Below are 16,493 nucleotides of genomic sequence, written 5' to 3' on the forward strand. Positions count from 1 at the left end.
GTTTTCCCCAAACTGAGGGTGTGAAACCTGTTCACACAGCCTTCTTTGCAGGACGTGTGAGGGGGTTTTGTGGGGCTTGGATCGCTGTCTTATCCCAGAGTTGGTTGGGTTGGATGCAGGAGTGCAGAGTGCAAGCAGCAGAGTGATTTGTGTGTGCTACTGGAGCAACAAACCCTGCCTGTGAGGGGTGGAGAGGAGGATTTGGTGGGTGGCTGGGCCAAAGCCGTGTAGCTCTTTGCAGATGAGTGCCCCATCCTCAGCTTGCTGAGCTGCCTCGGGTCTAAACCTGCTGCTTTAATGCAGAGCTGTTGCACTGAGAGTGGCCACGGACACTGAAAGATCCCTAAAGCACACAAGTTGTGGGTGTTAAAGCCTATGGGTGCTTAAGTAGATTAGCAAACAAACAAATCCTTTAATATTCTGGAATGCTTCCTCACCACCTAAGTAGGGATTATTCCACCAAGCCAGCAAATTCTACCCTTCTACCTAGTGTACAGTCTGCCTTGCAGATAACTGTGCTCTTTAATAAGCAGTTCTCTTAGGTTAAAAGGAAAAAAAGGAAAATATGAAAGCATATTGAAAACTTGGAGAGGAGCACAAAAATGGCAGAAAGACCTATTACAAATGTTCAAGACCCCGTGAAAACTGAGGTTACTGCAGTGCTGGCAGTAGCACACGTAGGATGCTGCACCAGAAAGGTCCCTGCAACAGAAAATTGTTAAAGTTTGTTTTACAGAACTCTCCACCCTTTCTTTGTACAAATATGTGACATAGCTCAGCCACCGCTTTCTTCCTAGCACTGTAAAAATCTTGGTTAAACTGTCAGTTTTCTATCTGAAACATGTAGAAACAACCGGTTACCTCGGTCTGATTCCACTTCCAGGCTTTCATCATCTGTAATTTTGGTAAAAAGCTGCTTTTGTTAATGTGTAATGCCTCATAGTAACCGGTTACACTTTTACTACAAAAGGGTGTTTTATTTTCCCGAGGGATGAATAGTAATCAAGGATCAGCTGGTAGTGCCAAGTGCCCTGATAACACAATTGGCTGCATACAGCTTTGTTAGGCCCCTTCCTGCCCTTGCCGGGAAGACTTAAGAGAAGATGTTGGGAGAGCTGTTCTTTACCTGCTTGGCTGTTGGGGAGCTGAATTTTGGGATCACTTTGTCTGCCGGGTGAGAAGGTAAGCGCCTGCTTTGAGCACGTGAGGCCCTTACTGATTAATGATGGTGAGGGGAAGGTGAGAGAGGAGAATAGATAGAGAGCGTGCTTGAAAATAAACACGTGATTTAGGAAAATTACCCCGAAATTAATCACTGACTGATTTTAATGTGGAGAGGTGAGGGGGCTGATGGAGTTGGAAGGAGACAGAAACTGAGGATTCTGATTCTAATCAGAGTAGGGGCTGATTTGTGTTATTTTGATGCTGATTTAAGTGAGCTGGAGGAGGGCTGCAGTGACCCTGGCCCTGTGCTAGGAAGTGTCTCCCTGCCTAAGCACAGAGTGGAATCTGGCTTTGATCTCATTAACCCCATCAGCACTGGATTAGCAGATGTGTTTCTGGAGCTTGACTCCATCAGACGCTTGAGGTGTATAGAAAGTGGCAGAGATTACTTCAGTAGAAAAAGGTGAGATGTTGATTCTTCTCCTCTGAATTTTTCCGAAAATTTGCTATCTAGTAGAGGTATCAAGAGGGAAGAGGGGACTTGTTCCCCTTTTCTCAGTGAAAAGAGGATATGCTGGGAGAACAAAAATCTAAGAAAAAGCAGGGAGGAAGAGTGATGAGTAGAAAGCATGTGTAGATGGTTTCCTCTTTTCTTCTAAGTCTGCTCATTGTTTATTTCTAAACTCCACAAGAAAAACAATGAGATGGAGAAGAAAGAAAACCCACAGCAACAATAACAGGAAGAGCATCTTGGAGATGGCTTTGCACAAAGGTGGGCTTTATGTCTTGCACTCAGTTCTGTTGGAACTGGACTTAGCCTGAATATTTCGGGAATAGTCAATATCCTTAAGTGCCCTATAATTTTAAGCTGGATTTATCCTATTGCATTGTCTTGGGAAGAAGGGACACAACCACAGAAGCTGAGACCAAGCTGTGCAGATCACTTAGAGATTTCTGATTAAAGAATAGAATATAAAAGTAAAGTTCTGTGTTGGCTCTAAAATTCCACTGTTACATCCGTTAAAGATCCCCCTTCATGACCTTCGTAGTGGTGTGTTTGAAAGGAAAATAATGGTGGTTTTGACTTGCTGAGACCCTCCAGTTGTAGCACACTTGCACTGCCTTATGTGAGGGCTGGAAACAAAACTCATAGAATAGCCTCAGGTTTTTAATCTCTGCAAAACGTAATTAACTGTTTGAAAGGGTGGTTGGAGGGTTAAGCTAGGAAGAATAGACTAGTAGTATAATAACATCTATATTAAAAATAAAAAAAAAAAAAAAAAACAACCAACCAACACAGATGTAACGTGTTATATAATCTCTCTTAAACTTGCTCTGGGAAACCCTCCAAGAGCCAGTGTCAGTCTCCATTTTGTGCAAGTCTGTACATAACCTCTATAAGAATTTGTGTGAAGTTGGGTGGGGAGACAGTGAAAGAAAAAGTCAGAACAGAATGCAGCCTGACCAAAGTCTTTGGGTGACGGTGCCCTCAGAGCAGGGACGGGGGGACATTTGTTCCTTCGCGGGTCTTCCCACCAATCCACCCCCTGGGCACGGGGTGGTTTCCAGAGCCTTGTCCCTGGCAATGAGCTTCCCAGCACCATCACATCTCACTCATCATCAAGCAGCAGTCTGAAAGGCTTCTAGGTGTATTAACCTCCTAAGTCGTTACTGGTTTGAGATGTTATGTTAAAAAATAGCCACCCTTCTCTCAGCTGGGTGCTGCCATGCCTTGGGAACCATGCAGTGTGTTGTTCCTGGCCCTGTCAGCCACACAGACGGTGCCTATCAGCTTGTATTTGTTTGGATACAGGGGGAAAAGGTGCGGAAAGCAGAGGAATTATAGTAATATATCCTTTTGTGAAACGTGAAAAAAGCTTTTAACACATTTCTGACAAGAGAAAAATCCATCTGTATTGACTTATTCTTCCTGCTCAGGTCCTTTCAAACTCTCTTCAATCCTTTCCACTGTCCTCCTTCCCTTGAACTACTGTCATGACACCTCTGGAAGACATTTCTCTTAATTCAGGCATTGTGATGCTGCTTCCTTCCCATTTTCTGCCAGGAGGGATTGCTTTGCTCTACACAGCTCAGCAGAGCAGCGAGTAGCGCTGAAAATATTGATGATGTGGAAGTGATGTGGAGCATGGCACGTTTCCCCAAACAAACAAGTAATGCAGTAACATTCATAAGCTTTGGCTGAGGGTGTCCTGTCCAGTGAAGGCAGTGGGATATCCAGAGAAATGGGTAAGGAGATCAGGATTTGACTTGCCTGCTTCTATTTGCCTGAGGCCAGACTTTCTCTGATGAAGATACGAATTTCTCCTCAGGGAAAACTAAACCGTGATAAAGTGTATTGCAGAAATTTACATTGTGTTTGGGTTTGCAAACAGCTCAGTTGGTCTCCAAGAAGCTGACTTTTCTGTGAGGCTGTGCCACTCACTTTGTATTACCAAGATTAAAAAGGCATTTAACCTTTGTCAAGTCCCCAGCACTGGGAACTGCAGTGTCTTTACTTTTAGCCAGAGCTTGACTGAGCAGCATTGTGATTTCTCTTGAAATCAAGTGAAACACACTGAGAAAATATTTTTCATTTTATTTTGTTATAGTTCAAAGCCCAAGTTTATAATAGAGCCAATGGGTGAGCCATTGCTACCTTTAATAGCAACAGTAGAGCTAGTTCAGCTGTTCCCCAGGGAGCAAATTTGAAGTAAACAGTGAATAATTCCACATTGAATACATCTCTCACATTTACTTTGCATCTTTGTAGGTACAAACCAGTATACGTAAGGGCATCCAAGTACCTAACAGCACAGGGAAAGATGGATGTGACTTAGGAAATGCATGCCTTGGAAGTTCTCAGCATCTCAGCTTGGTTTCCCTGACATGGTTTTTCCTTTCAACCTCCCTTTTCTTTGTCCAGGGAGGTTAGACAGTAGGAATTCTCCCTTCCTGCCTTAGAAAGAATCTGTGATCAAATGATTCTTTCTGTGTCTTCCTAAAAAGTGCTGAGCACAGTGACTTTAGAGCAGTTGGCACCCTGGAAAATTAAGTCTCCAGGAGCTAATGAGTCTGCAGGAGTGTTTGTAATTGATTCGAAGTTGTTGTTTTTTTCATGTGGCAAGTTTAAAAAATACAGCAAATGGTTTTGAAAGGTAATTCTTGACACCAGTCCAGCTTCAAAAATGTTGTTTTCCATTTACTTCCCATGTTTCAAACTGTTTGTGTGTGATGAAATATGAGTAGTGCTACTGCTGTGTTCTTGCAGACTTGTGGTGAGAGATCTTTTCCATGTCTCTTCAACCATAAAAGAGAAAAAGCAAGGTGTGGTGTTGGTTTGTTTGGTTTTTTTTTTTTCCCTGTGCAATACTTTCAGCATAGACTCAGAGTATGGTAAAATACACTGAAAATTGTATCTTACTTGCATAAGGTTTAAATTTACTGAAAATGCGGCATTTGGACGAGAATTAGAAAAGCCCTGTCAGTTTGCTATGAGGACGGAGATGTGTTTAAGTTCTAACAGATTGATGTTTAGGTTTTGATAATTGCCCTCTACAGAGCTGAAATCCAGCCTAGTGATGACAGGTATTTCACTACTTTGAGAGGAATGGACATAAATAATAGCTGAGCAGTTGACCTCAATATCTGCTGAAGCTGAGGATGACCTTTTTTAAATACCCAGAGGTCTCTGTCTGGCCTTCCACGTAGAAAAGACTGGAACACACTGGGGAACTGTCATAAGGGATTTTTTTTTTTCTTTAATTTAATAAACAGGACGTGGAATTACTACAGACACTGAATTCAGCCAGGCAATGATGTCCACAGTTCTAAGCTAAGATAAAACGTGTTTTCCGTTTTTCAGCTGGGCACACTTGGCAATTTTATCTTTATTCATAGGCTTTTTGGGTTGGATTATGCCAACGTAAATCTGCTCGAAGAGCAACAGTGCAGTCCCTCCCTTGTGAATGCTTCAGTATTGCAGCAATGCTCCAAGGAATGTCACCTTGCAGTAGCCTCATTGCAGTGTTTTGGAAGGTTAGTGGGTTTCTTTGGGGAGAAATTCCATTTTCTGCATGGATTTTCAAAACTAGTTAACTTGGGAAGCAATAGACACAGGATCCTAATTAGGCTTTGAGGTACTTTGAGCAGGGTACGTTTCAGCAGTAGGTGTGGCTTTTATACGTCGCAGTCCTTCGGCTTCTCAGGAACAATGTTGAATTGATCGCAGAAAGAAACAAGAATCGCAGGAGTGGTTTCAAAATAGAGGGTTATTGAGGGAATCTAAGAGAGGGGCCACCCCCCTCCCCAACACACACACACACACATGCACACACACACAGAGTTTTTGGTGTCATAACCTCCCCGTGTTAAGTGTGTGTCTGTACACGTCCTCCTGGGTGAGAGCCAGCAGGAGAGGCAGCACAAGCGTTCCCCATGGCTTGTGTGGAATTGGAGCAGCACAGCTACAGCCTCTCTCCCACCCCCATGGAAATGAGGGGGGTTTTCATCAGCAACGTGACAGTATGTGCATGGGCATGTGTGTGTTTTATGCTCTCTGTTTTCAAAGGTTTTCCCAATTCTTCTTGGTGGGAGAAACCTGGCCTTTTCAACCCAAAAGCTCTTGTGGGATAGTATTTTTTATGCTGTCTGCAAAATGAGGTCTCCTGACGTCATCAATCCCAAAGGAAACCAAGATGAACTTTGATTTCCCTAGAAGAAGAATCCAGCCCTTGACACTGAATGTTCCTTGGCAGGTAGTTGTTGTTGTTATAGAGCACAATTTCAAGATGTGACTAGCAAGCTCTCCTGGAGTACAACAGACCACATCAAACATGCAAGGGGTGTCTTGGCACTTGACACCTGAATTGCCAAATGCAAAACAGAATCTGTCAGAGAAGTAAGAGAGAGAAAATGAGGAAAGGAAATAAAAATACAGGTGAATAGCAAAATATGTTTTATCATTCTCACAGTGGGATGCAACGAAATACCACTGAGGTCACTGTACTCTTGTAGAGTTGTGGTGAGAGATTTTCCATGTCTTTTCCACCATAAAAGAGTAAAGCAAAGGTGTGGGGTTGGTTTGTTTGTTTTTTTTTTCCCGTGAGAAGTCAAAATCTGTAAATATTTATGTATTGAAGTGGATGATGCTGCAGCCAGAAATCCATGCGGCTCCTGTGGCATATTCCTTTTCCTGTAGCCAATTTCTGCTCCAAAAGCAATGACAACACCCAAGCTGTTTGAGAACTGGCTCTCTAAGAGACACACACTTTTATAGCATCATTTGGTATCATATACCTGCATGAAGGCTCAGGAGAAGAAGTTTCTGTGGAAAAAAAACGCTTGGTGCAAACTTCTCTTCATGGGATCCGTGGAAAAGCTTCCTCCCTGTTTGCATTCCAGGCAATCCAAGGTGGTCTGTTAAAATCTCACTGAAATGCCTTTTGACTGCTAAAGCAGAACCGAGAACGTGACATAGATGTTAAGCTACTGCTTCTCCACAGAAGCTGCTACAGCCGTGGAGGGAACCTAAACTTCGGTTGTTGACACACCGTTCTTGAGAACGACAAGGGAGATTGTGTTCATTAGGCCAACCCCATCACTCTTGCTAAAAGCAAGCTCAGGTTTCCATGTATATTTTCAAATCAAATTAGAAACGCTGCTGCTGAGACCTCCTTCAGCTGACAGTGACGGATTGCACAACCTGATAAACAGGAGGCATTCCTGGAGCTGTGCTAACACCCGAGTCGCCACAAGTGGTTGGATAATAAAAATCACACACAGAGCCATGTATTTAAATTAGCAGAGAGCTTTTACCTTTTCCTCCAGTAAAGCAGCCCACACCTGGGGAGCGGCCACTTCTCCAGCAGAAAATGGGAAGGGTTTGTTTCTGTGCAGGGACTCGTGTCTCAGTGGGTAGTAAAAGGCCGTCTGCTTAGTGCTAAGGCAGGAAACAATGAGTTGCAGGTAGAATAATTTACGATGGGTGCGAATGAGTTATTATTGGTATTAAGCAATAATGACAATTTTCCTTTTTCATTTTTTTCTTTTTTATGCAGGCAGATGAAGTAATATTAGTTAAATAGTTAACAGTTAATACAAAGTAACGAAGACATGGTCAGTGCCTTAGCAGAGTGTGTTGTGTAAGCGCAGACAATTAGTGTGGCAGCTAAACGTGAAGGCTCCAGAGACAGTTCTCCAAGGGAGAATTAAACTTGATCAGAAAACAAATAACTGTGGATACCTGAAGGAGAGAGGTAAAGGTACCAGTTGCCTTTATGGCAATTGAAAAGTGAAAAATGAAGAGACAGGCTGTGGCCTGCACTTAAGAGAAGGAAGCTTTGCCTCTTGTTACCCAAGGAAAACACTGGTTTCTCTGATACGGTGCGAAAGATGAGGAAGGGAAAGCATGATTTCAAACTCTCAACCCATTGTACAGACTTGGCATTTTCCTTCTGTTTAATTTGTGCTGATTTTGGGCACAGACCTCACTCTGCAGCATTTCCCCCGTGCTTTGATTCCACGTTCAAGTGCTCATGAAGCAGGTTCACGCTGAGGTTCGTCCCTTTGTTCTCAGGTTTGCCTGCCTGCTGCCTGTTGCCGTCTCTTCTGCCTCTAAGAAAAACCGATGTTATCTTGTGAAGTGAAAACCCCGGGTTCTATTTGCCACTGAGGGTTTCCTGTGTGCCTTTCCCCAGCACTGTGCAGTGATGCTGAGGGGTAGCGGGCGCACGGGCCGCGCTTCTTCAGGGAGCTTTGAGAGCAGTCCCTGCGCAGGAGCCGAAGAAATCCCCAGCTACTGGTGCCTTTGATCTCAGATAAAGGTCAACCTGTCTGGCAGAAAGCGTGATCGGAAACGTTACCGCATCAGCCTGCACTTTCTCTTCCTTACCCTGAAGTGATTCACTGTACCTGTCAGGGTAGTCCTTCACCACAGCACCCGTGGTTTTCACTTCGGCTCTCGGGAGTACCTTTATTCACCTTGTGCGCCAGCTCAAGCCAGGACTGCCAGGATTTTCTGTGAGCTGCTAAGAAACAGTCCACGGTGCTTATTATTATTATTATTCATAATTTCCAATCTAAAGTTTGGTGCAACTTGAGACCGTTTGCACTTGTCATATAGTATTTATAGGCCTACTCGTGTGTTAAAAACTCAGTTATGCCGCTGTTACCCCAACAAGAACATACGGGTTCCTTGCACCGAGAGTTTCTGAGGCTCTTTGAGCATTAACACCTACAAAGTTCCGTCTAGTGCAACTTCAAAGCTCTGGGGAGCTGCAGGTTCCAGTTGTTTCTCCTGACACCCACCTCTGCAAGATCATCGCTGCACAGCTGGGACGGGGGGAGAAATACCTGCCTCACACATGCTATAGGTAAGGCTGGCACAACAATTTTGTTTGTAATTTTGTTATAAATGGTAATTTGTGAGGGGGGGGAGGGGGGTTATTTGCTTTTGAATTTCTCAGTTATTCTAGAAGCGTTATTGCAATGTGGAGGTCAGTTACTACCTGATAAGTAACTTGCATGAAGGGAAACACACTGTCTGCTGGGTTTCCTCGAAGCCATATTGGCTTTGTGACTGGGACTGAGTGCGTGTCCTCCTTCTGGACTGGGACCTGTGCCTTAGCAAGGGCCAAGAGATACTGCTTAGGGCAATTTATAACGGCCTTGCCAGGTGGGATGCGCCATGGAAGCAGCGTTTCTCATTACTGATAGTGGGAGGATCACAGCTGATCCGATTCATCTTTACAGAGGTGTAGTTCACTACCTAGAAATAAAAGTCGCTTCTGGGGGTGGATTAGGAAGAAAAGCAACCAAAACCTAAAGATGGACTCTGCTTTTAATCTGCCCAGCGTGCCTTTTGGCACGCCGAAGCTTGCATCAGGGAGAAGTAGCATCTGCCTACAGAGGGTGGAGATTATCCCCAGTCCATGATCCTCAAAGTGAAAGCGGAAATGGTGGTTGAATCACAGCTCTCTTGAACTTCATTCTCGGAGTTTTTTTAGGATTAACTTTGGGCATGGAGGGCTGGTCTCTCTTGACTTGTTGTCAGTGCAGGAGACAGGCACCTTTGGATGGCAGTTTGGAGATGGAAAATAACTTGGTTGCGTCGGATTCCCGTGTTGTGTGTCAATCCTCGAATTCAGGCTGTGCCAGGACGTAGTCATAAGGTGTGTCAGCCCTCTTCCAAAGTGCCAGTTTATTCTCCAGAATGTAGCTCTCTTTTTTCTAACCAAAACTTCTGGCTGCTATAATTTCCAGGAAAAAATCTAACAAGATGGCTTGTGTGAGGTGCAGGCACATTTGCTTGAGTCTGTGGAGAGCCTTCTGATACCGCTGGAGGGTTTTCCCTTCTGTCAGTGAAGTATTAATTCAGGTGCCAGGTGATAGTAAGCAGCTACCAATATTCTTGGTTATTTTAGTGACCCATTTAAGCCCAGTACTGTGTTTCTAAAATCAACCTCTTACATGTGGCACAGGTTTTTGAAGGTGGTATTAGTTTAGGGATGTGAAAAGAAGGGTGCTGAGGTGTTTTTACAGTAGTATCCTGGGAAAAGTGCATATGGACTCGCGTGAGAACACAGACGATTGCTAAATGTATTTTCAGTGGTGGAACAGAGCCCTGCTACCCGCAAAGGCTCCAAAATGGACTTGCACCACTAAGGAGTATTCTGCAGGAGTAATTTTTTTTCATTTTCTTAGTAATTTTGGGTCTGCAGTTGGAATTCTTTTTTTGTTAATTTGAACTCTGATAGGTTCCAAACTTTTCAGGCAGAGTTCACTGAAAGTGGTTATGTAGTTTGTGCTCGAGGTGTATCTGAGAATGCTTTTGGTGAACAACCAGATTGTCTAATCCCCCAGCAACATTAATGCTGAATTGAGGTATTTTTATTCCATGCCAAAGATTCGTGTGCCATTTTTTGCCCTTGGGCCTCTGTAATTGGCAGATGGTATTTATGGTTTGTCTCTATCAGCAAACAGTTTATTGCCAGCTCAGAAGTATTAGAAGTGATATTATTACCAGTATTAGTGTTTTAGTGTTCAGTATAGAACCTTTAATGCACAAAGATTTTCTTTCCTAGAGAAATACGTGGTTGAGGTAAAGTTTTTGTATAATGATGAAATTTTAAAAATTTCGGTGTTTTCTTTCCAGGCTTAGTGAAGTTTAATGAAAAACAATTGTGCCACATCCATGAGTGTGAGCTGGGTGGACAGACTGTCACCGAGGGCCACCTCTGTACTAGTGTGTTCTTGTTCGTAGGGATTGTTTGCTTTTGGATGAATGTTCCTGCTAAGTAACTCCATGTATATTTAGCACATACTTCTTTTCTTTGAGGCAGAAAGGTGGGAGAATATGATTTGAGTGAAAGACGAAGTAAAAAGCCATTAAGAACGTTTCAGATAAAGTTGGGGCTGCAGTGATTTTCAGCCAAGCACTGGGAGCCTGAACTTCTCCAATACTTTGCTTGTTGTTATGAAACAACTCTCAGAATTTTGGTGTCCTTTACATAATTTTCCAATGTTCTTTAAAATATTCCACTCAAAAAACCAAACCAAACCAACAAAAAAAACCAAACAAACAAAAAAAAACCCACAAAAACATCAGAGATAGTACTTAGCCATAAAACTGATGACTTGGAAGGCATCCCTGTACCTCTTCAGCACCATGACAGAGATGCAGTGGTGAGCTTTGAATGGGACCTTCCTGAGGCTGGGCTGGAAAGGCGGGAGAGAAAGACAACAGGATAAATAACCCGTGCCCTCCCTCGGTGCTTCAGCGCCAGCTGCAACACGGTGGGAAGCGCCGTTTCCTATCTCATGGAAGGATGACAGGAGCAAGTGCTTTCCGAGGTGCTCAGCTGCCTCTGCGACGGGGCTGAAAGAAGCAGAAGATATCTCGTGAATATTTTTAAAGCGTGGCTACTCCACCTGGCCAGGTCCCGCCGGGAAGGCGCTGACGGTAAGAGACAGACCGGAATCTCTCTGCAGCGCTGTCAGGGGAGCGTGGCAGGACTTCAGCCCCTCGGGAGAGCCCCTGCGCGGCGGTGCCCCGGCGGCAGCGCCGCTGCGCCCGCCCGGCCGGCGCACGGTGGGGGGGGGGGGCTGCGGGAGCGTGTGCGGGCCGGGCACCTCCGGGACGAGCCCCCGGGGCGCTCCCTCTGCCGGCCGCGCCCCCGGGGGACCGGGACACCGAGGGAGCCGAGCCCGCAGAGAGGCCGGTCCCCTTCTTCCCGCCCCCGTCGCGGCGCGGGGAGCGGCTCCCGGCGGGAGGGCGGGGAATCCACGCCGGGATTTCGGTGACACGCTGACATCAGGGGGGCGCGGCCGGCGGCGGGCGGGGGCTGCGCGCTGAAAGCGGCGGGGCGCGGCCCGGCTCACTCCGGCGCGGCGGCGGGGGCAGCGCGGAGCGGCCCCGGCACTGCCCCGGCGGCATCCGCGCCGCCAATGTGCCGCGGGAGGCGGGCGCTCACCCCGGCCCTAGGTAAGCCCGGGCGGCGCTCGCACAGCCCCGTCCCGCCGGGTCAGGTGCGGGCGGGCAGGCGGCGGAGGCTCCCTCCCCGAGCCCGGGCTGCGCTGCGCTGGGCTTGGGGCGGCCGCCGGGCGAGGCGTGCGGGAGGTGCGGGGAGAGCTGAGCCCCGCTGCGGGGCAGCGGGCGGGAGAGCCGGGTGTCGGCTCCCCGCTTTGGGCGAGCAGCGCCGAGCTGGTCGCGATTCGCTGGCCATGTAGAACCTCCGGGTCGGTGCCTTTGCCCGTCCCGCCCGACCTGAAGGGGTCCGTCTGGCGCGACCCTCTCGGGATCGCGGGGAGCCTGCGGAGCCCCCGGTGCCGGGCTGCGGCGTGCGTGGCCACCGCGTCCTGCCCGTGCCCCGAGCCTGTCACCCGGCCCCCGGCAGCGACAGCCAGCACATGGCTGCGTGCAGGCAGCTCGCAGGGCCATTGCGCGCTGCCGCTGGCTGCGTTCTCAGCTTGCTCTGGAGAGCGAGAGCAGCTTCGTGGTTGGTTTAGAAAGAAAAGCAAAAAAAAAAAAAAAAAAAAGGAGGGGGCAAAAAAAACTGAAACGGGAAAAAAAAAAAAAACAACCAAAATTTCTCGCACCAGGGGTTGTGGTTGCACTTTGCCAGACGGGACTTGCGGCGAGGACCATGCGGTGAAGCCGAGCGCCGGAGCGGGACCGCAGCCCTGCGCTCACCGGCCGAGGAGAACAAACAGCCCGAGCAGGAGCCGCGCACCCCGCCGCCTCTTCCCGGAGACCTGCATCGCAACAGCCCCGCTGCCTGCCGCAGCCTGCCGCTGCCTGAGGCTCGATCCAGACACACCGCTCTGCAGGAAGGGCTGGATTTGCTGCCCGTCGCCTCCGGACCGAGAGCCCCGCTGCCGAAGGAGAGCGCTGCTCCCCTGGGCGCCCCGCGGAGGAGCGAGCCCGGGGGCGGGCGGCTGATGCTGACCCCCGGGAGAGGGGGGCTGCGCCGGGCAGCACAGCGGGGTTTCCCTCCGCTGGCCCACTAGGACGTGGAAATCGGCGAGCGAGGGCTGCGCGGGGCCGGCAGGGCGAGGAGCCGGGGCCGCGGCCCCGCCGCCCCCCGCCCGCCCGCTGGATTTGCCGTTCCCGGTGACTCCCCGCAGATACATCAGTAAGTTGGGGGACCCGCCGTGCGCTCGCAGCTCGGCCGGCGCTGCCGCGGCGAGCAGGTGCCGCGGGGCGCAGCGGCGCCCGCCTGGCGAGGGGCGGCCCCGGCCCCCCTCCCACCGGCCCCCTCCCGAAATACAGGGACCGGGATCCCGCGGGAGGGGCTCGCGGGGCACCGCGGTGGGCTGGGAAACGAGCAGGAGGTCCAAAACACCCGCTAAGCGCTCCTGGCAGGCGGGGTGCGGAGGGGCTGGGGCGGAGGGTGCCGGAGCGCGGCGAAGGGGAACCCCCCGGGGCTGAGCGGCCGCTCCCCCTCCCCGGTGCTGCCGCTTTAAGCGCCGGGCATTCCGCCCTCCCGAGGCAGCGCCGGGCTGTGCTGCTCTGCCCTCCCCAGCGGAAGGGAGAGAAGGAGGGAAAGAAAAATAATTAAAAAAAAAAAAAAGGCGCCCATGTTTTCATTCATAACTTTTTTTTTTTTTTTTTTCCCCTTTCCCCTCCTCTTCCTTCCTCTCCGTCAGCGCCGCGATCCGCTCCGCTCGGGGCGCAGAGGGCGCCGCGCCGCCGCCCGCCCGGGGCTGCGGGAGCGGGGCGGGACGGGGGGGGGCTGGCGGCGTGTCCGAGCGGGTGCGGGGAAGGGGAGGGAAAGGAAGGGAAGGGGGATCCCACCCCCAGAGGTGTGCGGGGAGGGAGAGCAGCCCCGGGTGCAGAACCGTGAGGGCTCTCGCCACCTGCACCGTACGTTGTTTTATTATTCTGTTTTGCTTATTTTTATTTTATTGTCCGCGGGGAACCGGTTTACGACCGATCTGCGCGGGGGTGGAGGTGGCTGGTTCAGCTCTCGTCCCGGTCTGCAGCTGGGCTTGTCAGTCTGCACCGCGTTGATGTTGCGCTTTCCCCCCAAAGATGGCACTGGATGTCTTTCACATTTTCTTGGGATATTGTTTTTCATCCCCTGGGGAGCCCAGCTCCTGGCTGGTACAGCTGTAAATCTTTCCCTTTTCGCATTCATTCACCCTTGGTCTGTTGTGGATTTGTATTCAGCGCTCGTGAAGAAGGCGGCTTGTTGTGTGGGGTAGGAGGAAATCCTTTGCTGTGAGGGTGGTGAGGCCCCGGCACAGGTTGCCCAGAAAAGCTGTGGCTGCCCCATCCCTGGAAGTGTCCAAGACCAGGCTGGATGGGGCTCTGAGTAACCTGCTGTAGTGGAAGGTGTCCCTGCCCGTGGCCAGGGAGGTTGGAACTGGATGGTCTTTAAGGTCCCTTCCAACCCAAAACGGTCTGAGATTGTATTTTATGGATTAGAAGTGAGCGTGTTTGGTTTTCTTTTTTAATCTGGTGGCCCTAAAGCCCGCACAGGTGACGCTAGATGTAAAGTGAAGTCTTTGAGTGCCGGATGAGCACAAAGACTTTGTGTCCTGGCAGAAGCTGTCGCTCGCGGTTCATGCTGACTGTGTTAGAAGAAGCTTTCCTGTTCTTGCCGTCCCTGTGCTGTGGAGTGGGGAACAGCTCTGTGCTGGTTGTGGGTCTGGTTAGGCAAGACACTTCCTTGGGATTATTGGATGAATTTTGGAAATGGTTGATAGCACCTCTCCCTGCTTTCAGGTAAACAGGTATGACATCTTGGAGGGGAATGAAAAGGGACTTTTCCTCTGGCTGATAGTAAAGAAAATCGTGGGTTTTTTCCTTGGTTCCCTGTATAAATGTTGCATTGAAACACTCAGCTGAATTTCTATGTAGGTCCAGAACTGTCACTGCAGCTTTCTGAGTGAGCGTTGCAATCTTCATGTTACCACCTAGGGAGGATGAAAAGGGATAGAAATATGTGACAGTCCTACTATTCTTCCCCTATTTGAAAGACTAGAAATGTTCTATTTATTTGAGAAGCTTTTAATGTGTCTGGTGAAAATAGATTTGTTCTTTGTTTGTGTTTTGAGGTTGTTGTTGGGGTTTTTTTTATCTGCTCTTAACATTCTTATGAATCCTCAGGTACATTTTTGTCTGACACCTAGTTAGATCTTAGCCTTTTCTACCCCATTTTTCTTTCACACCTTGGCTTGTGGTCAGGCAATACTTGAAAACAGGTTGTTTGCACCCTTGCTTTAATTTTATAAGGAGCCTGTTAGATCTGTAGGCTGAGTTACTTTCTCAGAGAAAATGTCTTGGCCACTTGACAGCACTTAGTTCAGGACTGTGTAATGCACATACGTCACTTTAGGAAGGAGACTTTCCAAATGCTCTAGGAAGCAAATCTGTTGAGCTTTCTGATGCTGCAGATTCAGGGAGAAGAGTGAGAATCGGTCATGTTCCTTACTCTACCCTGTGGAACATGAACAGGATGGTGTTCTTGCCTGTTTCCAATTGAGTTTTGGGGGGCATTTGGAATTGCTGTTGCTAGTTAGGCAGATGTTGAGTTCAGTAGCGAGGGAGAAGCACTTCCCATGGCTTGCCAAGCAAGCATACCAGCTAACGTTGTTTTTTTAAAATGGCATGGGGTCTCCTTTGCATTCCTCATCTATGATGCCATACCCAGACTCTCCCCACTACTGGACTTTGGCCAGATCCTCAGCGTTGCCGTAATCCCCTGCTGAAAGAGATCAGTACCAGGTGGCTCGGGCAGCTTGGGCTTTGCCAGATCACTTCTGTTTTCAGAAAGTCTCCCGTGCTTTACCCCTCTTCTGCCCTTGATCTTGTGTGTGTGTGTGTGTGTGTGTAGACATGTACACACGCGGTGTTTATTTACACCTTCTATCTTCTTCTCACTCCAGGGTTTCAGATGCATGCCAGGTTCCCGCTGAATGCCAGCAGCAGAGATCACTCCAGATGGAGCCCCAAGGTCAGCATGGCAGCGGCGGTTCCGTGGTGGTGATTCAGCAGCCCTCCTTGGACAGCCGGCAGCGCTTGGACTACGAAAGGGAGAGCCAGCCCACGACGATCTTGTCGCTGGACCAGATCAAGGCCATCAGGGGCAGCAACGAGTACACCGAAGGTCCGTCTGTGGTGAAAAAGTCTGCTCCGAGGACAGCACCGAGGCAGGAGAAGCACGAAAGGACTCACGAGATTATACCGATTAATGTGAATAATAATTACGAACACAGGTCCAGCCATGTGGGGCACGTGGCGCATCAGCATAGCACGAGGGCTCCCGTCCTGAGCCGGTCGACCAGCACGGGGAGCGCGGCCAGCTCCGGGAGCAACAGCAGCGCCTCCTCGGAGCAAGGGCTGCTGGGGCGGTCACCCCCGTCCCGGCCGGGCTCCGGCCACAGGTCCGACCGGACAATCCGGGCGCAGCCCAAGCAGTCGTCTCTGATCGTGGATGATCTGAAGGGTCCTTTGAAAGAGGACTTGACGCAGCACAAGTTCATCTGCGAGCAGTGTGGGAAGTGCAAGTGCGGGGAGTGCACGGCGCCAAGGGCGCTGCCGTCCTGCCTGGCCTGCAACCGGCAGTGCCTGTGCTCGGCCGAGAGCATGGTGGAGTACGGCACCTGCATGTGCCTGGTCAAAGGGATCTTCTACCACTGTTCCAACGACGATGAAGGGGACTCTTACGCGGATAATCCCTGCTCCTGCTCCCAGTCACACTGCTGTTCTAGGTACCTGTGCATGGGAGCCATGTCCTTGTTCCTGCCTTGCTTGCTCTGCTACCCTCCGGCCAAAGGATGCCTAAAACTCTGCCGAGGGTGCTACGACCGCGTCAATCGTCCGGGTT

The 16,493-nt window shown here is 49.4% G+C and overlaps 1 protein-coding gene across 1 annotated transcript in view; it reads left to right on the top strand.

Annotated features, from left to right (window-relative positions):
* Positions 1–621: 621 nt before the first annotated feature.
* Positions 622–16,493, top strand: part of SPRY1 (sprouty RTK signaling antagonist 1) — a 20,429-nt gene continuing 4,557 nt past the window's right edge. The window contains exons 1-2 of the mRNA XM_027891154.1: positions 622–1,627; positions 15,553–16,490. Coding sequence (XP_027746955.1) covers positions 1,329–1,627; positions 15,553–16,490 — 1,237 coding nt within the window. The 5' untranslated portion in view covers positions 622–1,328. The remainder of the gene's footprint in view (positions 1,628–15,552; positions 16,491–16,493) is intronic.

Source organism: Empidonax traillii, unplaced genomic scaffold (genome assembly GCF_003031625.1).
Source record: "Empidonax traillii isolate 1590-97213 ecotype Southwest subspecies unplaced genomic scaffold, ASM303162v1 scaffold310:size1162954, whole genome shotgun sequence".
Classification (NCBI taxonomy): Eukaryota; Metazoa; Chordata; class Aves; order Passeriformes; family Tyrannidae; genus Empidonax; species Empidonax traillii.